General features: G+C 42.3%; 2 protein-coding genes across 2 annotated transcripts in view; both read right to left on the bottom strand.

Annotated features, from left to right (window-relative positions):
- LOC306848843 (WD repeat-containing protein 46-like) overlaps window positions 1–999 on the bottom strand; it is a gene marked incomplete at its 5' end in the record, with an annotated part of 36,722 nt that extends 35,723 nt beyond the window's left edge. Inside the window, 2 exons of the mRNA XM_079383593.1 lie at window positions 346–480; window positions 937–999. Coding sequence (XP_079239719.1) covers window positions 346–480; window positions 937–999 — 198 coding nt within the window. The remainder of the gene's footprint in view (window positions 1–345; window positions 481–936) is intronic.
- A 6,526-nt stretch (window positions 1,000–7,525) lies between these two features.
- LOC306849480 (NAD kinase-like) overlaps window positions 7,526–14,761 on the bottom strand; it is a 74,483-nt gene continuing 67,247 nt past the window's right edge. The window contains exon 12 of the mRNA XM_079384531.1: window positions 7,526–8,932. Within this exon, the coding sequence (XP_079240657.1) occupies window positions 8,785–8,932 (148 nt within the window). The 3' untranslated portion in view covers window positions 7,526–8,784. The remainder of the gene's footprint in view (window positions 8,933–14,761) is intronic.

Genomic DNA, 14,761 nt, shown 5'->3' with positions numbered 1-14,761 from the left:
AGCCCAATAACCTTGTTTTTATTTTTTTTTAACTAAAACAATAAAATTTAGGGATAATGCTAGTATTTATTTCTATGAGTAAGCTTACATGCCATCTAGGTGGATAAAATATTTAATATTTCTCATTCTTTGGCAGTTACACCATGGCATTTTCAGGTACATACAGTCTTAACAAAAAAAATTAAAAATAAAATCAACATAAATACACGGTGACGGTGTACATTTTAAAATACCAGATGTATGCTTTTAAACAAGTTTTTAAAAGATTTTTGAATTTCTCATCTACTAGGATACCGGTACTAGTAAACTACCGTCAAAATATTTGACAATGGAAAACACTCTTACCTCCACACGTTCACCATTCTTCCTTTTGAATGGCCTTTCTTTTACTGTAGATTTATTCTGGTTCTGCTCAGCTTTGCCTGGTTCTTCCTCTGGTCTGCTTGGGCTTTCTGTTTCCTCCCAATAGCGTTTTGGAGGCTGAGTAAGAAAAAGCCAGTCACATTCATAAATGTTTTCACGTATCAATTAATCCTTTATTTTATTATTATTTTTTACTTTTTCAATCAGGAGCGAATGTTTTTCTTTGGAAACAATTACAAATTTGTCCCTGCCTGGTAACTTATACTTTATTTAGACTATATATAAATTCATGTCATACATCCACTTAATATTGGCTCTGTTTCCACATTGAATTAAGACGCGTTTTCAGTAATCAAACGTTTAAAGTTTTTTTTTTTAAGGCATAATAATAAAAGATTATTTCAAACATTTTAAAGTATAATTGTTAATAAAGCCACTGAAATAAACATACGATGAGTTTTTTTTTTGCTTGACAACATCTTTACTGTGAACATCCGACATCAACAAAGACATTAATGCCGATAAGTAAAAGCTGATAACACTGTAGACAATGCAATGAATGATAATATTGACCTTTTTCTTTTTAATTTTCTCCACGTGTGTACTCATCAACACCTCCGGCATGACCCCAGCCATTTCTGTTTGAAAGGACTGTGTTGTCTTCTTCTAACGATTATTGGCAGATGGCAAGCCAGTTCAAAAGTACAATACCGCCACCTACTGAGCTGGAGATGCTGTTGCTTGTTCACATGTCCAGGGAAGAGGTTTTTGAATGGCGGATTTCACCTATAGCGCTTAGTTATCATTCTCTCATATGCTTTTCACTTAAAAGACAAAAAATTTCACTTTCACTTAGGTGGACAATAAAGTTATACTATAGGCTACTATACTATAATGTGACAAAGCAAGAAGCAAGCCTGTCCTCTCCACGCTTACCTTTTCCTTGTCAGTATGTCATTCCATCAAACTCATTCTGTGACAAAAGCATGAAGTACATTGTGACTGTTAACATGCTGAAAGTGAGTTTTCCCTGGTGGAAGAGCTGATATTACTGGGTGAAATAAATAAAAAGGTATGCCTTAGATAGTGGGACTCTTTTAAAATATATAGTCAAATTGATTAATGACTGATTAATATCGATTTTATGTATATACTGTGTTTTTATAACTTATTTCAGTTATCGCACATGAAAAAAGCAAATAAAAAGGTATTTTAAAAGTGAATTACTGTAAACAGACATGAGCTTCATAAAGTAACTAATAAAAGCCCTGAATTTACAGACTAATCTTAAAGGTAGATATTCTTAGTGTATTTTGACAATTTATCCTTTCCTTCACTGCTTAATGAATAGCTAAACTCTATAATATACTGTACAGTAAGATGGGGGAAGATGACCACTCCATCTTCAATTTTCCTCTTGATGAGTGACATATGGTGACAAATCTCACTTCAACAAAATTGGCACAGAGTACCATCCCAAAAGTAAAGTGTGCTGGTAGCAGCCTCATGCTGGGCTGTTTTTCAGCGGCAGGGACTGGAGGACTCATCGGAGTAGAAGAAAAGCTCAATGCACCAAAATATTCAGATAGCCTTATTGAAAACCCAGTCCAGAGCATTCAGAACCTCAGACTGGACAGAAGGTTTACCTTCCAACAGGACAATTAACCTAAACCAGTGTTTCCCAACCACTGTGCCGTGGCACACTAGCGTGCCATGAGAGGTTGTCAGGTGTGCTGTGGAAAATAATAAAAAATTTCCTTATCTCTATTATATTTAGTTATTATTATTTTAAATCAGTGCTATTGGTCATCATTATGTCTGTTTGTGGATTTTACAAATATTTAACCAATGAAAAGCTTTCAAAAGAGCTTGTGACTAAACCTCTTAAAAGTCATTGGATCCTCACATTGTCATTCAAACCTCATAACTCCACCCCTCCTCCATTCAGAATGAAGTGCTGCGACACGCAGTTTGAAGACAGACGTCTACTTCTTCGCAATGCATGAGTAAATAAAGAACTGGGGCCAGTTGCACACACTTAGCCACCATGTTAAGACTGTGTCTTAAGAACTAGTTTGACCAACTAGCATTTGCCATGGGGCAATCAATCTTACTTTTCCAATACAAATAAGAACAAACTACCTTTTCATAACTGAATAAAAAAAAGTTATGACCAGTCTTGAAGAAAAAAAATAGGTGACTAACTTTTTAAGACTAGTCTAAACAGTTATGCAACCAGCCCCTGATGTTTGAATAAGTACAGCGATTCTTGTCTATAAAGGCTAATGTTTGTGTGTGTTTAAAGAGCAGAGACTTAGCATTTGCTGTCTAGTTGTAGCCAATACACATTTGTACCTTTTAAATATCCTGTGCATAGCAGTTCATCTTTTATATCATGAGATTTTGGCCAAATGTATTAAAAAACAAGAGAAACTGAAACCCAGCTACAATAAACTGTATAACCTGCAAACTGATGAAAAAGTAATGCGATTAATAAACTACCACAGATCTCCGTCATTTGGTCATCAAAATCCTTGTTAACTCCATTTGAGTGTGATTTTCAGAAATTAAGCAAAAGTGTGTGATCATATGTAAAGCAAAAATACTAACTCTCATGACAAAATGTTTAATTATTGGGGAAGAAAAAAACATTTTATCTTTTTTTTTTCTTTTTTAAATGCTTAATGCTGTGCCTTGGGATTTTTTACATATCAAAACTATTAAGTCAAGTCACCTTTATTTATATAAGGCTTTTAACAATACAGATTGTGTCAAAGCAACTTTACAGTATCAAATAGGAAAATAGTGTATCAATAATGTAAAATTACAAGATTAAACATTCAATTTTCAGTTAAAAGCATTTCATTTTTTAATTCAGTGATGTCATCGTCCAGTTCAGTTCAGTTTAAATAGTATCTATGCAATCAAGTCGACGATATCACTGGAAATTAAGTGTCCCCAACTAAGCAAGCTAGAGGCGACAGCAGCAAGAACCAAAACTCCATCGGTGACAGAATGGAGGAAAAAACCTTGGGAGAAACTAGGCTTAGTCGGGGGCCAGTTCTCCTCTGGCCAGATGAATCAGCAGTTCAATTCCAGGCTGCAGCAAAGTCACATTGTGCAGAGAACTCATCTGGTTCCCATGGTCTTGCCCCGACGGCCATCTAGGTGACGAGGTCTTCACTGGTGATCTGTCTCTGGAGCTCATCTAGTTGTCCTGATCTCCGCTGATGTTCAGGGCTGTAGAGGTCATCTCCAGGTGCTGATCCACCATCTGATCTGGATATAGACTGGATCCAGGTGACTGCAGTGACCATCTGATCTGGATACGGACTGGATAGGTTGGCTACGGTGACCTCGGAATAAGAAAGAAACAGACTAATATTAGCGTAGATGCCATTCTTCTTACGATGTAACAAGTACATCGGGTCTTATGGGAAGTGTTCCCAGTTCCGATTGACCTTATTAATGCAGCCTAACAACGGATTTGAATATTAGAAGCATATTAGTGTGTTATGTGTATGCCAGGTTAAAGAGATGGGTCTTTAATCTAGATTTAAACTGACAGAGTGTGTCTGCCTCCCGAACAGTGTTAGGTAGATTGTTCCAGAGTTTGGGCATTAAATAGGAAAAGGATCAACCAATGGAATATTACATTTTATTCTTTCTGACAACAAATTACTTGAATGCATCAAGCTCGCAATCATGACTTCATAAATGGGAAATAGAAAGTTTCTGATAGCACGTGAAGGCAGCGTAAGGTGGTCAGGTTGTATCTCTCAGAAAATTCCCAGTTCACAAGTTGTAATTCCGAGTTCTACAAGGATGTGAATGCTTTTTACAAGTTGGTATCCTCGTATTCTCACAGTAATTAATATATGGCATGAACGCACCTTTAAACCTTTAAATTTGTCTTGACTTGTTTTGAGTTGTTTCGATTGTAATGAATCTAAACGTTATATGCTGTGGAGTGTTGAATACTATGAAGGTCTGCTTGTTTGTATTCTGTTATCTGTTTTATAACTTATGGATCTTCGCCTAAAATGGTATACCCCAAAAGTAGGCTGAGCCAAAGTAATATTAAAGTGTTTCAGGCAGCCATTTAGGTGAAAGTTGTCAGGATCCTGGACTGTTTTGTTGTGTTTTTGCTCCTCATGTGTTCCCTGTGACCCAGTTTCTTCCCAGTCTGATTGTGTTAATTTGCTCCAGGTGTGTCTCGTCGTCTTCCCTGATTACCCTATATTTAAAAGCCCCAGCCCTTCTGTTAGTGTTTGTCAGTTCTTAAACGTCATTCCCTGTGTTCCCTACGTGTGTGGACTATTAAAGATCGTGTTTGGAAATACTCCTCGCTCCCTCGTTCCTTGGTGAAGTGTGACAGAAGAACCGACCTAAACAGTTACCTGTGTCTACCCTCCGTTTTGTTTCCCGTTTTTTCTCCCTCAGTGTTTTTATTTCCGTTGTGCCCCATGGATCCCTTTGTCCGGGCCTAATTCCTCCTCCTCCTACTGGAGCAGGGGGACCGATCTCTCGAGGACCATACGCGACTGTTCCTGTTGTTAGCTAACACCACCAGCTACCCGGACGACGCGCTCTGCTCACTCTATAATGGAAGCCTAAACACCGCGTGCAGAGCACTGTTGTCCGAAGATGGTCCTCGAGAGGATTTCGCCGCCTTCGTGGAGTGGACTCTGGCGAGAAACGGATCGACCCTCACAGTCTCCTCTGAGGATGATCCAGGTCCACTCCAGACCCAGAGCACAGCCCACCATCTCCCTGCGGTGCGGAGCACCAGCCTGAGCCCACTGATGATGGAGAGCCATTTCCCGCCGCGATCTGCGAGCCAGCGCCAAGCCGAGCGACTGAGCGGATGATCGCCCCGAAAGTTGAGCCCAACCCGTCAGACCAGGTGCGAGAGCCGACGACAGTGCCCATCACGACGGAGCAAGCCGTGGACGGTGTGAGCGCAGAGTGGAGCTCCGCCCCCTGCACCGCAGCTGAGGGTGATCTGAGGATAGATCTGGGACTGCTGGACAGAGAGATCCGATCCTCCAGTGCCTGCTCCTCGCAAGTGCCTTCCTAGGTCTCCGCTGGTTCCATCCAGCTCTCCTTCGTCTCCGCTGGTCCCGTACAGCCCTCCTGCGTCTCCGCTGGTCTCATCCAGCCTTTCTGCGTCTCCTATGTCTCCGCTGGTCCCGTCCAGCTCCGCACCTCCAGAGTGCCCTCCTGTGCCTGCTCCTCGAAAATGCCCGCCCTCCCACCCTCTCCTGCCTCCTCCACCGCGGTCATCTGGCAGCCCCCCCACTCGCCCTCAGCCCCCTATCTGTACGGTGCGAGCCCCGTGGGTCTGCCATCCTCCAGCATCGCCGGGGCTGGAGTATCCCTCACCTTCGCCTCCAGCCTCCGAGGCCCAGACTCCGCCTCGGCCCGTAGACCCAGTGGCTCCACCTCGGCTCCTAGCTCCCTCGCCTCCACCGTCACCCCTCGATCCACCAGCTCCACCGGGCTCCCTCGTCCCTCCGGCTCCGTCTTGGTCGAGCGTCGACCCGCCATCGCCTCAGGACTCCTCTCCTCTGACTGTGCCTCGTCGCTCCGTCGGGCTCCTTCCTTTCTTCAGCTCCACCTGGGTCCTCAGTTGCTCCGGCTCCGCCGCAGATCTCCGGGCCTCCGCCTCGGTCGCCGGAGCCCTCGGCTCCACCCTGGCCCCCCGGATCCTCGGTGACCCAGTTTCTCCCCAGTCTGATTGTGTTAATTTGCTCCAGGTGTGTCTCGTCGTCTTCCCTGATTACCCTATGTTTAAAAGCCCCAGCCCTTCTGTTAGTGTTTGTAAACGTCATTCCCTGTGTTCCTGTGTCTCCTACATGTGTGGACTATTAAAGATCATGTTTGGAAATACTCCTCGCTCCCTCGTTCCTTGGTGAGGTGTGACAAAAGTAGAGTGAGTAGTGTGGAAGCTGAAGTATGTTCATGTTTTTGCTCCTGTACATTGGCATAGCCAAATTATATTGTTGTATATATTGTTTTTACACACCTATGGAGAGCCACATTTTTGCACTTTAGGGAATAAAACCACTTTAAACCATGCCTTTTTTGTCCCCTGACATCTCCTTTATTTATATATATATATATACAGAAAATAAGTAAATAGAAAAATAGGGAATACTGGCTGCTGGTACATCCTAACAAGCACAGTTAGGAGTTTATTGAAGCAAAACTTTTAGTTAATGGTCTATTAGTTGTAGAACACAGTCATGCTGTATAAGCACTAATAAATAGAAGCGTCTTACCTGGGCTGTGGAGAAAAAGAACTGGACTGTTGCTCACTGGTCCAATGTCCTCTTTTCAGATAAAAGTAAATGTTGCATTTAATTTGGAAATCAAGCACTTAGAGCACTTCATGCTTCCTTCTGCTGACAAACTTTATGGAGATGCTGATTTCATTTTCCTGCAGGACTTGGCACCTGCCCACACTGCCAAAGGTACCAAAAGCTGGTTCAATGACCATGGTGTTACTGTGTTTGATTGGCCAGCAAACTCGCTTGACCTAAACCCCATAGAGAATCTATGGGGTATTGTCAAGAGGAAGATGAGAGACACCAGACCCAACAATGCAGATGACCTGAAGACCACTATCAAAGCAACCTGGGGTTCCATACCACCTCAGCAGTGCCACAAACTGATCACCTCCATGCCACACTGAATTGAGGCAGTAATTAAAGCAAAAGGAGCCCCTACCAAGTATTGCGTACATATACAGTAAATTAACATACTTTCCAGAAGTTTGTGATATGCATGCTAATAAGTAACTACTTAAAAGTATATATGTACCTTAATATAAAGTGTTACCAGAAACTCATAGGGCAAAAAAAAAAAAAAAAAAACTTATTTCCTCCTTGACAAACACCCATAATTAAATAAAGCGGTTTTATTTTGTACAGCCTGACTATTTGTCCTACAAAAACAAATTTATCTGAAACAATGCTGGGTCTTACATGACTACAGGAACAAGGAAGGAGGAAGAGCTGATATGCACACAAATGCCAAACAAAGTAACTGCATGACATGGCTTTTTTAAATAGACCATCAAAAGAAACCTACTGATAAAGTGGAGTTGTATTGTATAAAACATATAATAGAGGGCGAGAATAAAAGAGGGCAAGAAATACAACAGTCACCTTAAATGTATTTAAATTTGTCAATCATCTACAATTTATTATCTAAATTTGTAAAAAAAAAACAAAAAAACATGAAAGTCAACTTACATAATAGGAATGGATAATGACAATTATGTCTCATAAAAATACATTATTGTCAGTTACAAAATGTTGTGACAAATATGCATTTTGCACTGAGCTTTGGAAAACAGTAAAAAACAAATACAAACATTATTTAAACATTTTTGCTATGAACGTTCTTTTTAATAATAACATCAATTCTGACAGTAAATAAAAACTGGCTTCTGTCAAAATTTCGTAAAACACAGAAGCAAAGGTTAGACAGTGTAAACTGAGTAAAAGGCCATTGTTGATTATGAAGCTGTATCATTTACTGATATAAAAAGCTTACATTTCAATCTAAAATCTAGGATAGGCTTTAGTGTATATGTTTCCTGTGGTAGTTGTATATTAAACTAAAAAAGGATCATTACAGTATTTGAATATTCAATACACAGATTGTAATTCATTGGTAATTCAGTTGTATGTTGGGCTGCAAGATACCAATGGAAAAATTCCAGGGGTTTCAAAAAAAAAAAAAAAAAAATTCTCAGATATGTAATATTGATAACCAGTGTGTACAATACATTCTAAATATGCCATAAATACATTCACCCAATACTGTAAAGAATTTCCCCCCAATTGACTGACTTTGATGCGATACTCTATAAGGCACAATGCAGTATATTAAAATGCAGTTATTGCTAGAATCTTTTAAAAGACATGGTCAGCCAAAAACTGACAGTACTTCATAATGGAATGAATAGACATCAATTTAAAAGTAATTTTCACAACATTCACCAAGAATACATGGCCATGTACATTTCACCAAAAATTAAAGAAGAAAATAGGATTTTATAAGAAGAAAATTATGCCTTTTTCACACACATTTCAATAGAATTCTCATTGCCATAATGGCTAAAATTTGAAAATTACTTATCTCTAATGAGAGTTTACAAACACACACACACACAAAGTTTTTTTGTGGAAAACAAAAGTCAAATATTAATTGTCCTAAAAATAGTTTTTTAAATATAATTTTAAATATAATTTGTATTTTTTCCTCTTTAGCTGAAATGAGACATTATTTTATTTTATTTCAATTGGATAATAATGGCAAACATGAGAAAACATTAATGCATGTACTAAAACTTTTGAGACAAAAAAATAACACATCTAAGTAACAGTGCTATAAAAGCTTGGAATGTGGTCAGAACTCTTCCTCTTCAGAACTCAGATGACTCTGTTTCTTACGAACATTCCAGTGTAAACATTGGGCCAGGCTCTCGAACCAGTCATTAACAGGATCACGGAAACAGATGGAAGGAACAGGGAAACATGACGTCGTGATGGTAATACTATAAAATAGAGAGGATTATCATTTAAAAAAAAAACAAGAATTTTCAAAATGTGAATTCAATGTAAACAACAAGTGTATTACATGACAAAGCTTATCAGTGAGTATTTGTTTTAAATGATGTTAAAATGGTTTCTGATTGACCATGATCTGTAATTGATTTATCTGTATTTGACATTATTTGTAAAAATCCAGTGAGATTTTTGTTTGCACAAGGAGTCTGACAACAGCCAACGCTCCACACAGAGATCTGTTCTGATCATCATCCAATCCGTCTGGAATGACGTGAAGAAACAGAACAAACTGAGACAGACTAAATCCAGAAGAACTGTGGCGATGTCTCCAAGACGCTTCAAGAAACCTATCTGCAAAGCTACAGTACTGTTAAAAGTTTTTGGCTCTTGTGTAAAAATGCTGTGAAATGAGGGTGCTGTCAAAAATAATGTCATAAATAGATTTTCTTTATTAATTAGCTTCAATTAACTAAATTAAACATTTGTGAGCATCCTTTGCCTTTAAAGCAGCTTTTGCCCTCGGTGCAAATGAGCAGAATTTCTCAGGAGCTTTGCAGGTAGCTTTCTTGAAGCGTCTTGGAGACACAGTTCTTCTGGATTTAGTCTGTCTCAGTTTGTTCTGTTTCTTCATGTCATTCCAGACAGACTGGATGATGATCAGATCAGATCACTGTGTGGAGCACTGGCTATTGTCAGACTCCTTGTGCAAACTAAAATCATTTAGTTACAATTATTAGCAAAATGAATGTTTGGAAATTTTGTTATATTCATTGTTAAAACAAGAAACAAAAATAGTAAGAACAATAAACTTAATTCAATATATGGTGTATACCTTTAGGTCACACAACATCCAAGTACCATCTAATCACAACAGTATTTTCAAGCCTCTGTGGTTTGGGCGCGATTCTGCCCAAACCACAGCATGAGGGTTAAGGCTATGGGCAAATCATATCAATATCTACAATAATAATAATAATTACTATTAGTGGGAGGAGGTGGAAGAGGAGGGAAATATAAAAAAAAGAGAGAAGAAAATATAAAAAAAAAATGTTTAAACTGAAAAGCTTAAAACACACAACACTTCCAACTTCCAAGTTTTTATTTTTGTTGTGGTTGATGTGTTTTGTTTTAATTTAGTCAATATGTGCATTTTGGCATAGTTTTTTTATGCATACCACATGTTCTTGAAAAAAAAAAGTCCAGAAATTACTGTAATTTCTGTAAATATTGTATTACTTTTATAATATTGTACATTACATACAAGCAATACACACGAATAGTCATGGTTCAGTATGGTTGTGATTTGGCCACAGACACATGCCCACAGGCCAAGTGCTGTAGGTAATCACAGCCGTGCAGATATAGAGCCATATTACATGGCTACAAGTGTGTTATTGCTCATACTATAATGAACAGTGAACTTGCTCTGCCTGCGACAGTGTTTTCTCCTCTTTGCACCCATCTTCTTAGTCTCTGACCTCCTTTAAAGTCCTATTTACAGATTCAGGGATGATGTATTGTCTTTATCACTGTCCCAGTAGCTCCCGAAAAAAAGAAATAGTACAAAGACTGGAGAAATGTGATGTATTTTTGTACTTTTTTATTGTTCTTTTTGGGAGCTACTGGGACAGTGATAAAGATTTACCAGTCAATCGTGATCGACAGGTTGGCAACAACTGTTTTAAAGTGTCAATGTAATCAACCTCCTAATTAAAACTGCTTTTCAATTTATGACACCAAGTACTCTAATTTTTTTAATTATTTCCTCTAAAATTAAATGTTATAGAAACTTTTCACTACTTTTAGTCTGTTTTGATATTGATACTGACATTGCTATTTACTTGTTTAAAATAAATGTTATTTGCTTGCTTTTAAGTTAAAGGGCACCTATTGTGCAAAATCCACTTTTACATGTAGTTTGAACATACAGTAAATGTGTGTTGGCAGTGTGTGAACACAACTGTCACGAATCCTGACCATGCACTTCCGTTCACTAGCCACCAGAGGTCACTCGTTCACCACACGGACTCATACACAGCTGTTCACAATGATCACGCTCACACCTGAGAACCATCTCGCAATCACCATCACCCAAACACACACTGGCTGTGTCCAAATTCAGGGTCTGCATCCTCCTTAGGATCCTTCCTACCCGGTTGAAGGAGGAGGGATCCTCCGACGTCCGCAAAACCCGGAAGTCGGTGTTTGTGAATTTGGACAGCCTACCCTTCTTTCAGTTCCCTCCCTTACCCGTTGCTCATATCCTGTCGCCTAGCAACCGTGACAGCGCCAAGCAAGAAGTGGGAAAATGGACAAACAAAGAGTTATTCTCCTCATTTTAATTATTTTGGAAGAAATAAAGCAATTAAATAAATTAAATACTTTCTTTGCTCGTTGTCGGGGAGTTTTTTATATCAGACTACAAGACAGTCACATCCAGGTAAGCCATTATAGCCTATTTTTATTTGTTTTTAAGTATTCTACTAATTTCTCCTACAAATTCATTGAGCCGAAGCATAAACTTTAGCTTGTTTTGTCAGAGAAACTCCTCTCCCACTCCGCTACCGCTCGCTTCGTCCGCCATTACGCTCTGCCGAAAAGAATTATGGGATAGGTAGGACGGGAAAGGATCCACCACACCCATCCTTCCAATTCGGGGAAAAGGAGGACGTATTTGTGGGCCGCATTTGAAGGATCCTACGAATTTGGACAGCCTTCGTCGCGGCGCTGTGACGTAACATCCTTCAAATGAGTACTCCGAAGGATGCAGACCCTGAATTTGGACACAGCCACTATTTAAGCCATGGACTTCCTCAGCATCGGGGCCTAGTATTGTTAGCATTTATCACTCACCTAGCGATAGCAACTTTACAGAGCCATAGTCCTAGTCTTAGTCTTGCCTTGTTTTCCTGCCGTGTCTGATCCTGCCCGTGTTTTCTGGATTTACCCTTCGCCTCTGCCGTTTGGACTCTGTTCGCTCCACGTTTGGATTATTGCTCTGGTTACTGGATTATCTCTCTGCCTTGCTCCTTTGGATACTGTTCGCCGATCGTAGACCCACACTTGCTCCACGGATTGCTCTGTCTTGCCCTTGCCATACCTGTTTGCCGATCTCTGACCCTGCCTGTTTTATGACCATGTTTCATAATAAAGCTTTACATATGGATCCGCATGTCTCACGTCTCGTCAGCCCTGTAACAGAATACTCGGCCACACCAGGATACAGCGGCTTTTCCAGTGGACATTGGCCAGGTATGGACATGGCACGTATATTATTAACCCTCGAGCAGGGCTTGCGACCGCTCGGAGTATATACAAAAGTATTTAGACCTCGCCCATTTTTCTGATCTGCCGGACTATGTACTTATTGACTTCTTTTGTGAGGGCATAAACCAACCACTCAAATCACGTTTAATCCGTGAGGGTCCCCGTGCGTCACTCGCTCAGTATATGGATTATGCTTTGCTGTGTGTGGGCTCTCCGTTCACTGTGGGTGTCGCGGAGGAACGCGACACCGCACTTACTCGCAAGATGGCGGCAGCAACAACACCCCTTCAGGTCATTGCTGCCAAGCCAGAGTCTGCTCACGTCACGCCGGTCAAGCCAGAGTCTGCTCACGTCACGCCGGTCAAGCCAGAGTCTGCTCACGTCATGCCGGTCAAGCCAGAGTCTGCTCACGTCATCGCTGTCAAGCCAGAGTCTGCTCACATCACGCCGGTCAAGCCAGAGTCTGCTCCCGTCTCAGTGCACCAGCCAGAGTCTCACCACGTCTCCGCTGATCTGCCGGAGTCTCACCACGTCTCCGCTGATCTGCCAGAGTCTCACCACGTATCCGCTGATCTGCCAGAGTCTCACCACATCTCCGCTGATCTGCCAGAGTCTCACCACGTCTCCGCTGATCTGCCAGAGTCTCACCACGTCTCCGCTGATCTGCCAGAGTCTCACCACGTCTCCGCTGATCTGCCAGAGTCTCACCACGTCTCCGCTGATCTGCCAGAGTCTCACCACGTCTCCGCTGATCTGCCAGAGTCTCACCACGTCTCCGCTCTTCAGCCAGAGTCACACCACGTCTCCACTCTTCAGCCAGAGTCACACCACGCCTCAGCTCTTCAGCCAGAGTCTGTCACACCCAAGGATTTAAGGTCAGTCCTTCGAGTTCCCTGTCTGGTTTCCAGCATAAGGGATCCACCACTGATATCGGTGCGAGCAGCTGGCATTCCCAGGGCCTCAACCCTGGCTGTTACAGAGACTGTTCCCCTGACCTCAGTGCTTCCCGTTATGGCGGTTGCCATTTTGAGTGTGTGGGTTGCACACTGTGCTCCTGAGGCCTCTCCTGTCCACGAGTGTGCTCCTGAGGCCTCTTCTGTCCATGAGTCTGCTCCAGTGCCTCCAGAGGTGGCGGCTTCCGCTGCAGAACCTCCCGAAGTGGTGGCACCTACTCCTGAACTCACGGTCTGCCCTGTAACGGCCACGGAGGCCGTTCCTGTACTCACTGTCTGCCTTGTCACGGCCACAGAGGCCGTTCCTGACCTCATGGTCTGCCCCGTCACGGCTATGGAGGCCGTTCCTGAACTCACGGTCTGCCCTGTCACGGCCACGGAGGCCGTTCTTGAACTCACTGTCTGCCCCGTCACGGCCATGGAGGCCGTTCCTGAACTCACTGTCTACCCTGTCACGGCCATGGAGGCCGTCCCTGAACTCACTGTCTGTCCTGTCACGGCCAAAGAGGCCGCCTGTGAGCTCACGCCCTGTTCTGTCACGGCTAAAGAGGCCGTCTGTGAGCTCACGTCCTGTTCTGTCATGGCTAAAGACGCCGTCTATGAATCCTCGTCCTGCCCTGCCACACCCTCTGTGATCATGAATGCTCTCCCTGTATTGTCTGTCTCTGCTCTCCCTGTGTTGTCTGTCTCTGTTTCCCCCAGATCTCAGACTCTGCCATGGTTTCCTGTACTCACAGTCTGCTTCCTGGCGAGGGTTTTCTGCTCAAGTCTGGTGGTCCTCTGCCCTGCCGTGGTGGTCTTCTGCTCGGGTCTGGTGGTCGTCTGCCACGCCGTGGTGGTCTTCTGCTCGGGTCTGGTGGTCGTCTGCCCCGCCGTGGTGGTCTTCTACTCCGGTCTGGTGGTCGTCTGCTCCGCCGTGCTGGTCTTCTGCTCGGGTTTGGTGGTCTTCTGCTCTGGTCTGGTGGTCGATCCACGGATTGCTCTGTCTTGCCCTTGCCATACCTGTTTGCCGATCTCTGACCCTGCCTGTTTTATGACCATGTTTCATAATAAAGCTTTGCATATGGATCCGCATGTCTCACGTCTCGTCAGCCCCGTAACAACAACACCCCTACAATGATAAAAATCCACCCACTCCGTATTTTTCAATCCCCATTAAACCAAATCAGTCTCACTAGGCATGCTGTTTTGATACTCTAAGCAATGTGACGCCCACGGCCACTGACTGACAGTCCTGCATTGCCATAGTTTCCACCCTCAGCGGTTGTACACTGCACTCCATTTTCTGATGGTGCTCTGTGTTTGGATTTAAGACTGAAAAAAAGAGTCTTCATTTTCTCCCAGCATCTGAGCCACTGAAGATGCAGTGGATTACTTCTATTTTTCAAGGTAATGCACCTCAACATCTACATTTATGTCTGTGCAAATCATTTCCCTCCAGACAGCTTTGTGAATGTCATGTCATTATAGTGTTTAGCTAACGTTTTAACTGTGTTTGTGTGTGTCTGTTATCAAAGTATTTTAATTGATCAGCGCCGCACTGGTGCGATTAGTTTGCGCAGAGCTGTTAGTTGGGTAGCGCTGGCAAACACATCC

Source organism: Barbus barbus, assembly GCF_936440315.1.
Source record: "Barbus barbus genome assembly, chromosome: 29".
In the NCBI taxonomy this organism is placed as follows: domain Eukaryota; kingdom Metazoa; phylum Chordata; class Actinopteri; order Cypriniformes; family Cyprinidae; genus Barbus; species Barbus barbus.
Note: the sequence above shows the minus strand (reverse complement) of the source record. Positions and strands in the feature narration are given on the sequence as shown.